Source organism: Leuciscus leuciscus (genome assembly GCF_965113295.1).
Source record: "Leuciscus leuciscus genome assembly, chromosome: 18".
NCBI lineage: Eukaryota > Metazoa > Chordata > Actinopteri > Cypriniformes > Leuciscidae > Leuciscus > Leuciscus leuciscus.
The window spans coordinates 27,588,440-27,606,070 of record NC_138742.1 but is presented as its reverse complement, the minus strand read 5'-3'; the positions used below and the strand labels follow the sequence as shown (position 1 = coordinate 27,606,070).

The 17,631-nt window shown below is 38.9% G+C and overlaps 2 protein-coding genes across 5 annotated transcripts in view; one reads left to right on the top strand and one right to left on the bottom strand.

Moving 5' to 3' along the window:
- The first annotated feature begins 962 nt into the window (after window positions 1-962).
- On the top strand, window positions 963-9,775 carry twist3. The gene is made up of 2 exons (XM_082145285.1): window positions 963-2,756; window positions 6,286-9,775. The coding sequence occupies exon 1, from the start codon at window positions 1,871-1,873 to the stop codon at window positions 2,486-2,488; it is 618 nt and encodes a 205-aa protein (XP_082001411.1). The 5' UTR covers window positions 963-1,870; the 3' UTR covers window positions 2,489-2,756; window positions 6,286-9,775.
- The window catches only part of hdac7a (histone deacetylase 7a), a 92,099-nt gene continuing 82,591 nt past the window's right edge, over window positions 8,124-17,631 (bottom strand). For all 4 annotated transcript variants that reach the window (XM_082145055.1, XM_082145056.1, XM_082145054.1 and 1 more), the window contains exons 20-26: window positions 17,134-17,253; window positions 16,791-16,888; window positions 14,161-14,279; window positions 13,933-14,066; window positions 13,644-13,725; window positions 11,742-11,880; window positions 8,124-11,180 (exon numbers count right to left, since the gene is read on the bottom strand). In XM_082145055.1, coding sequence (XP_082001181.1) covers window positions 11,138-11,180; window positions 11,742-11,880; window positions 13,644-13,725; window positions 13,933-14,066; window positions 14,161-14,279; window positions 16,791-16,888; window positions 17,134-17,253 — 735 coding nt within the window. In that variant the 3' untranslated portion in view covers window positions 8,124-11,137. The remainder of the gene's footprint in view (window positions 11,181-11,741; window positions 11,881-13,643; window positions 13,726-13,932; window positions 14,067-14,160; window positions 14,280-16,790; window positions 16,889-17,133; window positions 17,254-17,631) is intronic.

Below are 17,631 nucleotides of genomic sequence, written 5' to 3'. Positions count from 1 at the left end.
AAGGTAGTTTGTGACGTCAGAAACACCAGTGATTTCAAACTGTGTTTTTGAGACTGCAGTTTTAAGGAGAAAATACTCAGCAATGCTGTTGACTTATGAGTTTGTACATGGTTTGTCTTAAAGCATATTAAAAACACCACACAGACATAAACAACATTAAAAGCTTGATTTTCACCACAGGGGGACTTTAAGATATTGTATGCTGCCTATAATTGTGAATAGCCCTCTAACATGGCACATTTTGTACTTTCCCCGTCTCTGGCACTCATTTCAGTTCATGGGGCCTCTGCTAATGAGCTGATAATGTTGAATCAGGTGTGATATTAGATATGGGAGCTGGAGTACTAAAGGTCTAGCAACACTGATCTGACACACTCACAGCTCGGCCAGAGCTTGGCTTCTGATCACGCATGAAAATGATGCATGATTTTCTGCTCTTCTGCTTCTCATTGCAACAAAAATAAAAATAGCAAGACAACACAAATAGGATACAGTTGCATTACTTGGCCAGTCAGAAATGCCTTGGTCTTGCATTCTGTCCCTCTCTGTCTCTTGAAATCATTGCTGCACTCCTGCAAAACTGTCAGTTTTCTTAATCTGCTAGAAGACATTAAGACATAAGAGAGACAAAAAAATGAGGCTCGTTGTTTGTACTTTTAACTGTTGATTAGAGTACTTTTAAAGCTGCCCCTTTAAATCAATTCATTGTGTTTTTGATTTGCATACCATTCATACAGCATGTTGTTTGGTTCTGAAACCAATTTTAATTTCAGCAGGACTTTGTTATGAGATTTTGAAATTAACAATCACAATAATGGGACATAATCAAGGCAGGGTTGGTTTAATTTGAATTGCCACATTTTTCTTAGTTGTAAAGGTCAAAATAAAGCAAAAAAAAAAAAAAGTGTGATGTAATCGTTTAATTCAGGCATTCGAAATTCACTTTGTGGTCTTGGCCAGTCCTGACTCAAACAAAACCATTTCTAATAGTGTGCTGATATGATGCTACATTATATATAAACACAGATTAGTGATTTAAAGTTCACCATATCTTTTTTCTTATCACGGTTTGACCACCTTTTAAAATGTTACAATGCAACAAAAGTATATAGAGATCAAATATGCATAGACAAATAGACACTCAGTGATCTTCAGTTTTCACTCAGCATGTTCAAAATAATGTTCAGTTTACCCCTGAAAACCTCGCCATGCCATAAAGTCAACAGAGAGACAGCATGAAACAGCATGCAAAACAGCAAGCCTGCTTCTCAGCTCCTTCCTATTGTCTGTGTTGGGCTGTGCCGGGGAAAAAGAGGAGGTGTGGAGTGTTGCAGTGGTGGAGGGGGTGTGTATGGACTAAAGGCTTGTTTTGGGGGAAATCTGGAACCAATATGCTTCAGACAATTTCAAGAAAACTCTACAGCAGAGTCTTTGCCACTACCTTAGATCGAGCCCCCCTCCTTATGGCTCTGTCCTCCAATCACGGCACGCGTCGCCTTCCTGTTTCCTTCGAGCGGCTCCACCCCTCAACCAATCCACCTCTCAACCAATCGCTGATCAAAGTAGGTAGGGCTTTTCGAAGACTTACCACTGGCCTTTATAAAAGACCTGACAACCAGATGGTGATTTGAGGTTTCAAGAACTGACCTACAGCTACATGACATACTGCGGAGACAGAGATTTTTACGAGCCCAGATGCATGGCCGTATAATCCGGCACCTTCTTGAGTTGGAAAAAAGCACGCCTTTTGCTTTGATTTGTTTTGCTTTCCCTTGAAATTGCTCTCAGTCAAAGGCGAAAAAAACGGGCCGCAAGCAAAACGAAATAGGACAGAAGCACGGGATTGACAAGTAAAGGACGACGGACCGTCATGCGAGAGGAACAGACTTGTGGCGACTTTCCCGAGGGTGGGGTCCTACCCAGTGAAGAGGAGCAAGAGCGTCGCCCCAACAAGTGCCCTGTCGTCGTTGCACCCCCGGCTGGTCCTCGGAAGCGGCTGACAGGTCCCAAGAAAGAGCCCAGTGGACCCCTAGCACAGGACGACAAAACGCCACTGGAGGGCCCGTCTACGCTCGTTCCCTCTGGCCCCAAGCGGCCCAAGAGGAATTCACCTTCGTCCTCATCAAACTCTTCAGCCTCCCTAGTGCCCACCGTGAGCGCGGTGTCACCTGTGCCCGGGCAACCATTCGAGGACCTCCACACACAACGAGTTATCGCTAACGTTCGGGAACGACAGCGCACGCAGTCCCTAAACGACGCTTTCGCCTCGCTGCGGAAGATCATCCCCACGCTGCCTTCGGACAAACTGAGCAAGATTCAGATCCTCAAACTGGCTTCGCGATACATCGACTTTCTCTACCAGGTTCTCCAGAGCGATGAGATGGATGCCAAGCTGGCCAGCTGTAACTACCTGGCCCACGAGAGGCTGAGCTACGCCTTCTCCGTTTGGAGGATGGAGGGTGCTTGGTCCATGTCCGCCACTCACTAGACGTTCATCTGTTCCTAATCCTGCCGACCGACCCTACAGCCCTACGAAACGCCACCTCCAACCAGCCTCTGAACTCTGAACCTGCATTCTGCCCGAGAGAGAGTGACTCTGATTATTAAACACATTGCTTTCTATCCACCAGCTACGGCTTCAACTTCCCCATCAACAGCCATTTGACTCCTGCTGCCATGACCTGACCCTGCCTAAAGCTGACCTCTGACCTTCCAACACAGATCTTTTCACTTTTCCTCAGAGCGACCCTCTACAGGTATGCCAGACCTCAAGTCTGTAAAATTAAGTGTTATTAATGAAATATGACTGCTGATATGTGCACATGGTTCTGGTTTATGTCCGAGTTGATGATCTACATGTTAACGCTTTCTCACAAACTAGAAAATGACTTACTTGTTGATTATGGACCTGATGGGTTTATTTTATTACATGCATCACAAGTGTTTGGTGAATTAAGGAGCTACATTTACCAAACCTTTGTTTATGGTTTATGTGGAATCATGCAGAATCAAACATGCATCCAAAACAGTGAAGTGGCCATTGGAATAATTACTCAAAGACTACAGTGTCTCAAATGGCGCTGATCTGGAAGCTCTGTTCCCAGTTACAACAAACCTCCTAAGATATTACTTTTATTAATATAATATAAGGGCATATCATTTTAAGGGCACTATCACGAAAAGTTTTCTTAAGGGGTTTGTTGTAACTGCCTCATTGCTCACTGAACAGAACGGAGCCTTTTTTTTTTTCTTTTCTTTTTTTTTGTGGCTGGACCTTTAACCAGCTGGACTGATGCTACTGGTCTAATGAACAGTTTACCAGTTTCAGAATCAAATGTACACAGCAAATTCAATAGACTGACAGGGGGGGAAAATGCACATTTATAAATGCAGAATATGTTCAAATCTGTATAATATTTCCAAGTTTTGCGCTAGTTTTGTATCTTGACTGTATAATAGACTGAAAGATCTACGAACACTAGAAGCAAATTGATTGTACATTTATTTTAGTTTTATGTATTTTTTTACTTTTTACTTAAAGGTTTATGAATCATAACCACAGGAAAAAAAGACACACAACATAGACAATAAATTTTTTTTTATTTTTTTAATAATTCTTTGCACCAATAATCTGTTCTAAAAGTTGAACTCATTTAAAATGGGCTAAATATTGACAATTTCAGATTTGCACGAATAGGTAGTCATTTACAAGACTGAACATTTGTCGATTTGTTTAAATTAAAAGAACGAACAACCAATTAATGATTCAAATCCCAGGTTAATGGTATGAGGGTTAATAGCTATCTAAAATTAAATGCATAAAAAACAACAACAACAATATGTTGTCACAAGAATCTGTGAGATATTAGCCATTTTGAGAATACAGCATGAAAATGAAACTCCTCTTTAATTCCAACATCCTAAAACGTATTGTTTCACCACAACACGTCTGGGCAGAAAAACAGATATTATTCTTATTCTTATAGACAATTATGTTCTTGTCATTTGATCCATGTTTATTCTAAACTTCCCGATCAGGTGTATAAAACACTTCTCAACACAACATTGACCTCCGGATATTTCGCTGCTCTTACACAGGCCTACTAGCGTAGCCTCTTTTTGTGCTTTCATAGTATGCATTGTCTTAACCACCAGTACATTTAAATATACTGCATATAAGTATATATACTGCAACATTTTTTTTTTTTTTTATGAAGTTATTGTCTTCATAATTCTGATCTGGTCAATCATTTTTAATTTATAACTAAATTCATGTGTAACTAATTATATGTTAGTAAATAAGTAATAACAATGTAGTTAATATGTAATTAATATAAATGTGTGCTTTTTTTCCACTGAGCACATTCCACTGAACCAGTGGTCATGTGTTGTTGTTAAAGATAAAGAAAAGCCATTAAAGGAAAAGAAAAGTGAGTGAGCAGGAAGCAGGGAAAGGTGGAGAGGACTCTCCTTTAGCCCACGGGTGTAAATCGCCCTCCCTCTGCCCTTCATAGGATCTTGTATCCAGTGTCGTGCAATCAGAGGCGACCGGGCCTAGACATGCAGGAACCTAATGATTGGAAACAGTTGTGGGGTGTTACAGAGGTGTGTGTCTATCAGTGTGTGTGTGTGTATGAGAGATACATCCCATACAACACACACTAATTCAGTTAGTTGATATATATCAGTTTTGATGTTAACGTATATGAAGAGGAATATTTTAGTGAACATATGTGACTTTGTACCTATTTGAGCCACATATAGATTTTTGGGCACTGATCACAGAGTTTGGAAATATTTTATTTGCATGGCCGTGTAATTTTAGGATGGTGAAATCCCCCTGTAAACCCAACCCGAAACAGAGATATTCTCCAGCAATGTGCTAACAGTTAGCTCTGCCCAGGTCCAGACTAAACCTGTACACATTTATCACATTTTCTGCACTGATGTGGGGTGTGTGTGTGTGTATGTGTGTGTGTGTGGGGAGCTGAAACAACTCACTGTTATTGGTAGCTGTAATCAAATTAAGTCAAATACTTAACAAAAGAACAGGCAAGGGATGTATAGAACTCACCCCAACAGAAAGCTGACAATTTTGCAGTGTTTTCTGCACTATATTAAAAAAAAAATGATATGATCAATGAGTTATGACAATGTGTTTTTTGCATTGCTTTAACTCATCAAAATAATTCAAGCAATTTTTTACAGTGTGTTTTTCTGTGGAGTATCTCTTACATTACAGCTTTGACATTTTGTTTTTAAATTACCAAAAATTGTATACTCTCAAATAAAATCTTTGAAAATAAACTTTAAGGTTTCAACTGGAACTATAAAAGGTGCATTAAATAAAATATGAGCCCTTCTTATAAATGATTATTATTATTTTGATAAAAGTGTGTCATTACAGTTCATCTTAAGATTAATAATGGGGTCATGCTCTATTAGCTTTAGCCACTATAGACAAACCAACATTTTTAAAAACTAAAACAAAAAGATCTTTAAAGATACTTGAAAATCAGCTTTGAACCAGTTTTCTGACTCAGGCCAGGCAGTGATCATAATCTCAATCACTAAAATTGCATCTTCAAGTATCAATATTTAATTTGCATTGTTGTTGTTGTTTTTTTTGTTTTTTTTTCTTGATTGTCCGATTTGTGGAAAAATATCCGTGTTGTTAATGGAAACATTGTGACTATGACTCTTTGTCAGGACTTATTTTTGGTTGTGGTTTACTTGGACTTGTCACATTCAGCACATGCTGTATTACTTCAGCAATGTCCTTCATTTATATGAGATGAGTCAACATGTTTGCCGGTGCTCATGGGAATGAGTCCTTCGCTTCAGGCTGTGATGACGAGCAGATTCCAGCAAACCGATTGGGCAATTTAAATAAAGCTGTTTATGAAGTAACCCAGTTGCACCAATCCAAACAGTAAATTCCTTTAAAACTCCTAAATGTGTTATCCCACCAATGTTTGACTTTCTATCGTGTTAGTTTTCAAATTTACTATTTTACGTTTAAAATATTAAAATATTCCATGTAAGTCTCAAATGAATTAAGATGACAAAAGCTGCATTCATAATAATAATCAAAATATAAGATAAGCAAAATGTTAAATAATTTTAAATGGAGTATATAGCACCATACGTACATACATACAAATAACTATATTCTTGCAAATAGTCCATTTACAACGGGTCTTCTGTGACAAATTATTTTTTAAATGTATTATTTTGATTATAAAGCACATTTCTGACATCTTCTCCTCTTCTGTCTCTCAACAGTATCCCACTATCCCAGAGGACATCATGCTTCAACATCAAGCCAACAATCCTTCCCTTCTCCCAATGGAGCTATACAACAAAACGCGGAAAACGACCCTCAAGAGGAACAGACACCAGCGGTGGTCCGGTGACCAAACGCGTATCTAAACCAAGACTGTATCAAACTCTGGAAACGACTCTGATTCAGTGGCAGAGTGCTGATCTGAGATCAGTATGTATGGACGCACAGAGGCAGACATTGACTGTCATAAGGACTCTACATGTATAGCTAACCTTAGCCTGACGGAAAAATGCTACGTAGACTCACTATATTCTCTGATATACAGATCCGATCATTTCAGAGTTGTTGCGCTTGTCATTTATGCTGTATATTAGCCAACATTATTGCTTTTGTGACAGTGTAACAATTTTGTCATGGTATATATACCACATTTGTCTAAATGTATAAAGATTGTTACGCATAAAAAAATAAATAAAGCTGTAAGATTAATTCTACAATATGACGACTTGGTGAATTGCAAATGCATAAAAGTAAGTTATTAGTACAGTTACTTTATAAGTATGAAACTGCCTTTCAGCACAAATAAAAACTGTCAAAAACTGTTTTGAAGAATTGTGATCCGGGGGGAAAAAACCCTGAGAAAGTTTTAAGCGACAGATGTTGATGTTCTGCTAGTACGATTTCTTTAGGATCCAGCCAGACAGACACTGCTAATTACTTAATTAGAATAAAACGCTGGCTAAACGTGGTCTGCACATAAACTTGGCATTATCCTTTTTAGTTTGAGGCTTCAATGAATATATGTCTGGTTGGCAAGAAATAAGACAGACCGCCTCACCACAAAAGTGCCATGTTCTGCTGTTTACTATGTGTAAATTAGGTAAGGCAATTACAAGATGTATGTTTGAAGATCACTGCAAAACACACTGCCATAGTGGCCCAAACTAAAGCAGAAGCCGAAACGTGTGACAATAGAGGGAACCAGTGACCGGATGAACAGCTGACGATCCAGTGGCTTCAGGCTTCCCGTATTGCACATCTCTTTGGTTGTGTGCATGTGCAATACGGGTTCATTCGTTTATCAAAATTCATCACGGCAACAGTTAATATTAAAAGACAAAAAAAATTATATGGCATCTCCTTTAAATAGTGTAAGAGGATTTCAGTGTAATTTTTTTTTGGGGGGGGGATGACTAAATTACCAGTTTTACATTAGTAACAACAGCTGTATTTTGGTGGAGAATGCGGGCATTATTACCATAGTATATCTTTGTAATGGCAATGCTATGCTGAAATAACAAAAAGATAAAGCTGTAGATCTGAGTGAATTTTTGACAAATAATAGTAAACAGATGGACGTGCACATGTGACGCATTTGATTCATTTCATATATAGTGTAAGAAGTTTTCAGTGCAAGTTTTTTTTTGACCAAATCAAATTTTTAAGTACAATCAACTAAGTAATTTCAACTTAAACTGACTTAAATAAATTAGTTGAATCTTGTATAACTTATTTTGATGAGTTAAAGCAATGTAAAAACATATTTTGTCATAACTTATTGATCATATAATTTTTTTTTTTTACAGTGTAGTAACAACATTTGTATTTTGGTGGAGAATGCAGGTATTGTAGTTACCATAGTATATTTTTGTTACGGCAATGCAACGTTCAAATAATAAAAAGATCAAGCTGTAGATCTGAGTGAATTTTTGACAAATAATAGAAAACAGATGGATGTCCACATGTGACACATTTGATTCATTTCATTCAGTTCACTGGTATTTGATGTTCAGAGCACCAGAATGAACAAATAAAAAAATGACAAAGCCGAACGAAATTAAGGCAAAAAAAAAAAATGCTTTCATTTTAATTAGGAAGATAGAAACAGTACAAAATAGACATTCTTTTCTATACACAGAGAAATAAATGAAGTCGGAAATTAACAAGGGAATCGTTAAGCACAGGAAGATTTGAAAACATCATTTCTGTTATTCTTTGTTAAACAGATCCAGTTAGTGGGGTCGACAGGTGAAGTACTTCAAGGCACATAGGTGAAGTCTCTCTGGTGGTAACTATTTACAACGAGGCGAAGGGAAATAAATGAGAGAGGAATTAAGACGGCGCTGGTTTGCTTTTACAGGAGTGAAGACAACAGCGCACGCTCTCCATCTTACTTCATGAAGGGTTCGGAGAGACGAGAGAATACAAGCGCTTTGAGAGGTATATCGAAACAGTAAAAATGCACAAAGCTATTGTAAAAATACACCACTGGAATATAAGTGTATATAAGACGCATAGCAGTGTCCGAACTGCAAGGGAATGTCAAGATCGGTTTGTATTCGCGGTCCGAACGGCCCGGCGAAACTGTCACTAAGTGCGTGCTGTCGAATTTAGTCGCTAACCAAGGCGATTTCTGGTTTTTATCAAACGCTGAAGGAGAACAGGTACGTTTTTTGTTGATAGTGAAATGCAAGTGCACCGTTTGAAGTACTATAAATATGCAGCAAGATCGCCGCTAGTTTAGAGATTAGCTATGACTTCATTAATGGGCGAACGTCGGTCTCTGCTCTATTTTACAACAGTCTTCATGGGGGTCTGATGGGCAAAGGCTACCCAGGGTCTTCATGAAAACAGCCATATGAACACAAAACATTGATAAATGGGAGGATGGTGCTATATACATGGAATCATACAAGCGCATAACTATCCACAGTGGTTTGGTACGAGGCAAAAGAGGGAGGAAGCAAAGACTCATTGGTCGGGCAGGTGCAGCTGCAGCATTACGGAAATCTGTATAGGAATGCCTCTATTTTATTACACAATAACAGCAATTTGTCAGGTCACGATTGTTTCTTGTAGTGAACGCAAGAAAGCATGTTAACGCTGTATTTTGGTTGTAAATACAGAGGTAAATGGTTGTGCAGACTCAAAAAAAAGATAAGATTTGGTCATTGTCATCCAAGTCATGCTGAATAACAAATCCGGAACAAATCCGACACTTGAAATCAAGTCATAGGGGCGTTCATCAACCCAAAAGCACAACGCAAAAGTCAAACAAGCACCATGAACTGTCCTGCCAGTCCCGATAGCCGACCATCCAGACTTTAACCGTGAGATATTGATACAGCATGTGGATGATAACTTCCAGCACATTATTCTCGGTGGGTTTGACCCGGTAGGATTACGCAGCCGGCAATATTTTGGGTTAAACGTTTGTTTAGAAAGGCTAAATGTGATAAACAGAATGTGCTGATGGAGCGGCACAGCATTCGAGGAGTCTGTCCGTTTCGGTCAACGGTTGGCGTGATGTTAATTTTGGTTCATTGAAGATGGCGTAAATGTGAATCCCAGTGGCTGAGAGACATATTTAATATCACTATAAAGTTCATCCACACAACTGGTGTGAATTATACATCTATGTGCAGGCTGTGGAAAACACAACGCCATCCAAAAACAATGCATCCCTCGTAAAAAAAAAGAAAAGAAAAAGTGCACAGCAATGAAGGAAAATCATTAAATGCACAGAAACCTTTGAAACGTCTCCTCCACAGGTTAAAAGGCTGGATATTTCCCTTGTCCGAAACAACAAAGATCAATGAAAAATACAGAGAATTGATTTAAACGTTAAAGTGGCTTCGAGAGCCCATTCAATTGTCGTTTTGCGTTTTTGCTTGTTGTCAATTGAGGTTTGGTTGTAAATACAGAACAGACTAAATATATGACTGATAGATACACATGGACACACACATATACAAATCATACTCATATTAGTTTGGTCTAAAGAGAGACTGATCTACTTTGCGTTATAGTTAGTCTAGGGAAAGTGTAAGCACTTCCTGTGTCCACGATATTAAATGTACAGTGGTCATATGGATGCGACGTGTGCTTGCGTGCACAGAAATATGGACATATGTGTGTGTGTTTTGGGTGGGTGTGTGTGTGTGCAATGCACTTGCTAATAGCTGGTTTGTCCCTCTGGCCTTTAAAAACATGAGGCGTAACATTAAATCAGATGCACAGAATCAGTACAGAGAAGTATCTTGAAGTTTTCAAGTGTACAGCCTTCATGCTGGGAATGCAGGTAGAATGTAACTGAACTTGACAAGAAATGCAACTGTTTTTTTTGCTTCACTTTAAAAGAATGTTAAGCGTAAAACTAGATACAGAATTAGATCTTTCTTTTCCCAGAGGTTTGGAAAATTTCACGGTTCACATTATGGAATGCACAGTGCAAAAAAAAAATTAAGATTTATAAAACCCACAGTTGTCGAGATCGTTATTTCTTCTTCTTCTTCTTTAGTGGTTAAATTGGTTAATAGTAATGACATCATAGAGTGGAGCCACTTTGCGGTTGCCAGGTGCAAGGAAACCCCTTATTTTCTCTCAGCACTTCAATAGTTCGCTTGTCAGGGGTGGTGAAGTGGGCTGCCTTTAAAAAAAAAGGTTAAATAATCCTCAACCGTTCCCACAAATCTGGTTTCGCATCTCCAGCTAAAGTAAATAGTCTCTTTTGAGGCACCAGAGGTGAATATTTGCGAGTTCTCGAGCGCGTCCTTTTAGTGAATGTTAAAAACACACTAACGCACGCCTCATGCGTTCTAGTGTGATTGTTTGCATGGTTCTTGAATGGAGACGATGAAGTGGATCCCAGAGTCCCAGCCAAACTGTAGCTGTGTTGTTAGCTTAGCCGCGCTGCGCTGGTGGTCAGTGTTGAGGTGGCGTCTTGGGGGAGGGGCCATGATGAGGAAGCCACGCCCCCCTGAGGCACTGCTGGTCTGAGGCACGGCTCGTTCACGTGATGTGGAGCGCCATTTGGTACTGGACAGTTTTTCAGACGAGTAAAGACCTGGTTTAAAGGGAGTCGTCGTCGTGCTCCATGGGTTCATCGGCAAGGCTGTAAAAAATTAGGTCTATGTTTAGCATCAAACAATTGCCATATGGTTGTTATGCCTAAGAATGCGTCAAAAGCATAATTTCCTACAGCAGTAAAGCCCACAAGATGGGAATTGGGCACCTATGAAAACATTAGCATGAATTAGTGTGGATTACAGATTTGCCTCTTTCTGCAAAAACTAAATCCTGTAGGACAATTTGGCAGAATATTTTTGGTGAGTAAACTCAGTTGTAAATCCCTATGCTATTTTAGTAGTATTTATATACTATTGTAGTTTTTATTAATATTTTGAATGAGCTAACATATATACATAACTTTAATTTTAGTAATTTTATTATCTGCTTTTGTCATTTTATTATGTTTTTATTTAAATATTGCTATTACTCAGCTTTATTTCAATAGCTTTATTTAAAAAAATGTTTTTAAATAGTGATAATGATAATAACCCTGGTTTACACTGTAAATTACCAAACATATTGTGTACAGAAGAGGATTGAGCACTATAGAGGAATGACAAATTGTATTAATAACATTTAGCAAAATGTCTTCATCATGACACACCTTTTGCTGGTCAAGACCCCCACAGAGAGGGACGCCATCGCATTGACGGTGTCCGTTTCCTCACAGTCTTTCCTCTGGGCACCCAGAAACGACATACCCACTGTGCTCGACAACGGCTTGAGTGACGACCAATACTGGCCTGAGACAGAGGAAGAGACTTCACTGTTAACAGACAGGACTACAGGCACACTGGCAGCAAACAATTAAAGGAAAAGTTCACTCAGAAATATAATTTCGGCCATTATTTACTCTTCCTCATGTCATTCCAAACCTGTATGACTTTCTTTACCAAGTGAATCACAAAAAAGATCTTTTGCAGAATGTCAAAGCTGCTCATTTCCATAAAATGAAACTACAGAAAGTAAAAAAAAAAACTAACTGTGAAATAGTACACACAACGCGTTCTTTAAGTGAAGAAAAGACTGGAATTTAAAGGGATAGTTCACCTAAACATTATAATGCTGTCATCATTTACTCACACTCATTTCGTTCCAGACATATAAGACTTTTTGTTCATCTTCAAAACACAAATGAAGATATTTTAATGAAACCTGAGAGATTTCTGTCTCTCCACTGAAAGGCCATGCAACCAAAACATTGATAAACACACATCCATAGAGCACATCAAATATAGTAAACAGAAGTTCAAACATGCTTGCTTGAGTTGCAGGTTTGAGCTTCTGTGACATTAGAGAACTATAGTAGGGGGACAGATAATGACCAATTTTTTGGTCGGTTCCTCAAACAAAGATATTGTATGACCTCAGAATATACGCAACCTATAGACATCTTCAACAGTGCAGATTACTGTACTAATTACTCCCTCTAAAAAGTATTGCATTATTTTCCAAATCCCTAATCAATCTCGACCAGTTGAACAAAACAAGGATAGACATGAAACGACTCTTTTAATTATTTCAATTAAATCATTTGCATAAATTATTCTTGAATTGACCAAAGTATTCAAAGGGAGAAGGTTACATTAAAAACCTATATTTTAACATGTGATGTTTAATCTAGGGCTGTGAAACGATTAATCGCATCCAAAATAAAAGTTTGTGTTTACATAATATGTGTGTGTGTACTGTGTATAATTATTTAGTATATATAAATACACACACATGCATGTATATATTTAAGAAATATTTGCTTAAATATACTGTATATATATATAATTTGTATTATATATAAATATAAATATTTTATATAAATAACAAATTTTTCTTAAATATATACATGCATGTGTGTGTTTTTATATATAAAAAATTATAATGCACAGTACACACACATATATTATGTGAACACAAACTTTTATTTTGGATGTGATTAATCACGATTAATCGCTTCACAGCCCTAAAACCACTATTGTTTACATATAATTGTTCTATAGTCAAATGCAATTTAATTACAACTGTAATTAAATTACAGAGGAATCCATTACTTTAATTTAATTACTTTTCCTTCAAAAAAAGTCAAGTAATTAATTACTTAGTACACCCAATACTGATACTACATTTAAAATAATGTTGCTGCGTTTCTTTGTCCTCATCGTAGCTTGACTGTCTGAATCACAGTACACTTTCTTGCCCAGACATTCTGCAAAAGATTTCCATTGTGTTGAACTGAAGAAAGAAAGTCTTGAAAATGTGAATGACAACAGACTGTTGACGGCAGGCAGATAATGGCAATAGCGCGTAGAAAGCGTGAGAGAGGTAGTGTACGCCACGTAGTGTGTCCCATACCGTTGTTTTTATTGGAATATTTTGGCAGAGCAGGCACCATGTGGTGAAACAACGCTGATCATGATTATAATTAATTACGAAGAATTAAACAAATGTGTGCTACCAGGAAGCCAGTGCATTTCAGGATAATTAGAGGCAGACCGGGACGAGAGACACTCACTCTGTATTTGCAGGACTCTCTGCAGTGAAAGCACTCCGTTGGCATTGGGCGTCTGCAGTAGAGTCGACTCAGGAAGAGAATCCTAACAGAAAACCAGATGAAAAACGGTGTTTTTGTTTTTCCTTTAAAACAAAGATCACGTCATACAAGACTTTGCCAGAAAAGTCATGTTAACACCCTTACATAACAAGATTCCTCAGTATTTGTTAACAGCAATGCCATAACAGGGTTATTAAGGAATAATAAATGTGTTATAAAGTATTTGGCCGGAGAATGCATGAAATCTGACCTCCAGGCCCAGCAGGGCGCTGACACAGGCCTCAGAAGCATCGCATATGGCCGTGAGGTCGTGACCTCCCTCTAATGCTAGAACCACGCGTCCTCCTGCTAACGTCATCAGCTGCCGAGTCAAAATCCCAAAACCTGCGGAGAGACCAATAACAGCGTTACCGTCACAGTCCAAACACAAGGACATTTAAAGGATAAGGATAATATATCAAGGACAGAAATTTCCTACATTTCGCAGTGACTTTGTATCCTCCTAAAGGAGCGGGATGTCCTTCTGCGGCATCAAACCCTGAAGAGACCAACACCACGTCTGGGGAAAACTCCTGAGCAATGGGCATCACCACCGTCCTAAACATCATAACAACACACAGACATTGATCAGTTAATATTATATCAGTGATCTGCATTAGTGTCTTGATGCGAGGACAATTTCAAACCGTAAAAATGGTTAGTTCATCATTCACTCGTACTGGTGTCACTCCAATCCCAAACGACTATCCGTCTTCAGTGAAATATAAGTTATTATTAACGTATAATCTTCTCCTGTTTAACCTTAACTTGAAACCGAATCATAAACAAATCATTCAGACTGCTTTTGTGTACCTGGATCAACCAATTCATTTTAAAGAATGATTTGTTCGTTCTTCACTCTCATGAACATGGCAACGAAAGTCAGGGCAGATGTCAAGATTGTCAGTGAATAACAAATTAAATTTCCGTTCATGGCTTCAGAAGACTTGGAATATAGTGAGTAGTGCTTTTATGATACTTTTATGATGCGTTTGGATCTTATTTGAAGCTTGAAAGCTTCAGTGGCCATTCATTGTAGTTACGTGGAAGAGCAACCAATTACATTCTTCAAAACATCTCCTTTTTCGTTCCACGAAAGAAAGTCACGGGGGAGAGTGAATTAATGAGCATTTTCATTTTTTTGGGGTTAAGTATTCCTTTGAGGGCTCTTCTGAGGCAAGACAAATATTATATTTTTAATGAAACGCTGGCAATATGAATATTACAAAAGACACGAATGCTCAATAAATGGTTACATTTATTATTAATAATGAGCAGAATGGTTCCAGATTACTTTTATTCATATTTATTTACTCTTTTGGGTGTATTTGTCAGGTCTGATCAAAGCCTTCACGGAAATATGTTTCACATGAGAAACTATTTGCCCAAAAGACTGAAAAGAAGGGGAAAAAAAGTACAGTGGCGTTCCTGTTATAGTTGACAAATTCTACAAAAGAATTAAGCTGGCCGAAGCACAGCGTGACAATCCCAATGACTAAAGTGTTTGAATTAGGTTTTGTTAATAACCGCCTCACTCTCTCTTCCTTCCTCGTTTTCCTCGTCTCCCTCTTTCTTGCGCTCGGAGGACGCCAGCCCTGCCAGCGATTTCGCCTCTTGAGCGCATCACCGGCGAGTTCAAAGCGACCGCCGCTGCATCTGGTTCCCATTTGAAGCTTGTCGTTCTCCTCACGTCACTGACAGCCCGGCATCTGGGAGCCATTTGCCTTAATTACCCAGGATCCTCCACTACTCCCCCCCCCCTCTCCGCCTACCCTCACCGTTGTTACCAACTCCGCCTCCCCTCTAGACCAATAAAACTACCCACGCTCCCCTGTGTGGAGAGGAACAATTTTAGTTTGGGTGGAGGGAAAGAGAGAGAGAGAGAGAGAGAGAGAGAGAGCGCAGCATTCATTAAAGACCAATAAAAGGACGAGAAAGAGTGTACAAGACACAGGAAGTCAAGGAGAGACGGGCTGGTTAGAGGCATAGCATTCAGTCCTGAAGATCTTAAAGGTCTTTTTAGACGCCCACCCACTTTCACGCAGGGATCCTGGTTAGCGTGTGGTTAGCAATGCCTCCCTGGACCAAAACCAAAAACCTGAAGCAGGCTTCCTTCAAAAATGCTAAAAACTTTTAATAAAACCACCCACCGGCGGCAATTAAGTTGCATGTGGAAGTGGCCAAGCTTGAGTTTGATCCCAACGCAATGAAAAAGCTGGGAATCATTTGAAGGCCTGCAAGTGTTTCAGACTACAATAAACACCTTGACTGATACAGGTTGGCAGATGCAAAGAAGGGGGACAAGTCCTGTTTAAAGTCTCCACAACATGATCTGTCTTCAAATTCTGGATAAAATCGAAAAGATCTCAGTGCAAATACTATTGCACATGAACAAAGTAGAGAAACCGATGTGATATGAAGGACGCCCATAGGAAGAGCACCTGGTTCTTGGCAAAACCGATGATGGAAGGTCAAACGCTTCTTCCTGAACTCTGACCTGATAATGAACGGACCATGTAAAAGCTTAACAAGACATATAAGTGGATGGTGGAGACGTTGTGGTTAAATTTCTAGACCACGGACGATATAAGAATAGAAAAGTTGCTGGGTTCCCCAACACCACTGCACCCTTCACACAACACTAAACACCCGCTTACTCCAGTTGGCAAATCACATAATGAGTAGGAACTACATTTGAATATGAACTTACTTTGTGATCATTAAAAAAGTATGTTCTGTATTGTATGAATGTGTGTAGTATGAATGTAATCCAGACGTACTACATTCTCCATGTTGTCATTGTCATGTGACTTAGAGCATCAGTACGTGGCTTCACTTTCATTCACAAATCCTCTTCCGTGGCCTCATGGGACAGTAAAGTGTCCATCGTATGCACACTTCAGAATCTCACTGGAAGTAGGAGGCACACTCACATAGACATATAAACTACATTATAAGCTTGATTTTCACCACAGGGGGACTTTAAATGAACATATCTCCAGGGAATTCTGTCCTGAAGTATTCCCCTGAGTTAGTTGAGAATATCAAATAATGAAGTGAAAGTATCACCTGAAGGCAGCCAGGTACTCTGCGTCGCCCATGGGAGGATCCAGTCCACCGGTCCACGCCACATTAACGTTGAAACCCTCACCGGCACCAGAACCCACCTGGGACCAATCAAACACAGACAGCACTGCTGTTAAACACTGAGAATGCTCCATTCACTGTGAACCTTTTGTGTTAAAGTCCATGATGCAACTATTTCTGGTTTGGGACACAACTGTGACGCACTGAAATCCTTCAATGAATCAATGAAAGGTTCTGTGAGCCTATAGTGAATTACAGCAATAAAAAAGAATATTGACCAGGGAGTATTTGCTGTAATGGTAATCAATGATCTTTGGGTACCGACCTCTGCCGGCCCACCACTTCCGGGGAAGAAGTTTCCATTGTCGTAGCGATGGAGGGAGATGTAGAGGACGCTGGGGTCATTGTAGAAGATTTCCTGGGTGCCGTTGCCATGGTGAACATCCTGAATGATTGATGACGAAAAATAATCAGGATAACAATCGTTTAAATTCAGTGCACAAAGGAACACTACAGCGAGTAAAAAAAGGTTGACATTTTATTTTATTTGTTAGCAATTTATTTTCTTTCATTTGTATTTTGGTTGCTGTTCAGTTAACATTAGCAGTACCTTTGTTTTCGGCCCAAAAAATACAAAATCTGGAAGTGATTTCATCGAAAGATTGATAAACTCAATTCATCCATTCAATCCATTTGAAAACAATATTTTCAATTATGTTTCATTAAAATATCCCCGAATAATTGTAGAATTTTTGCAGTAATGAACTAGCGCTGAAAGCCACACTGTAAAAAAAAAAAGTTGCTGCCCTACATTTTTTAAGTA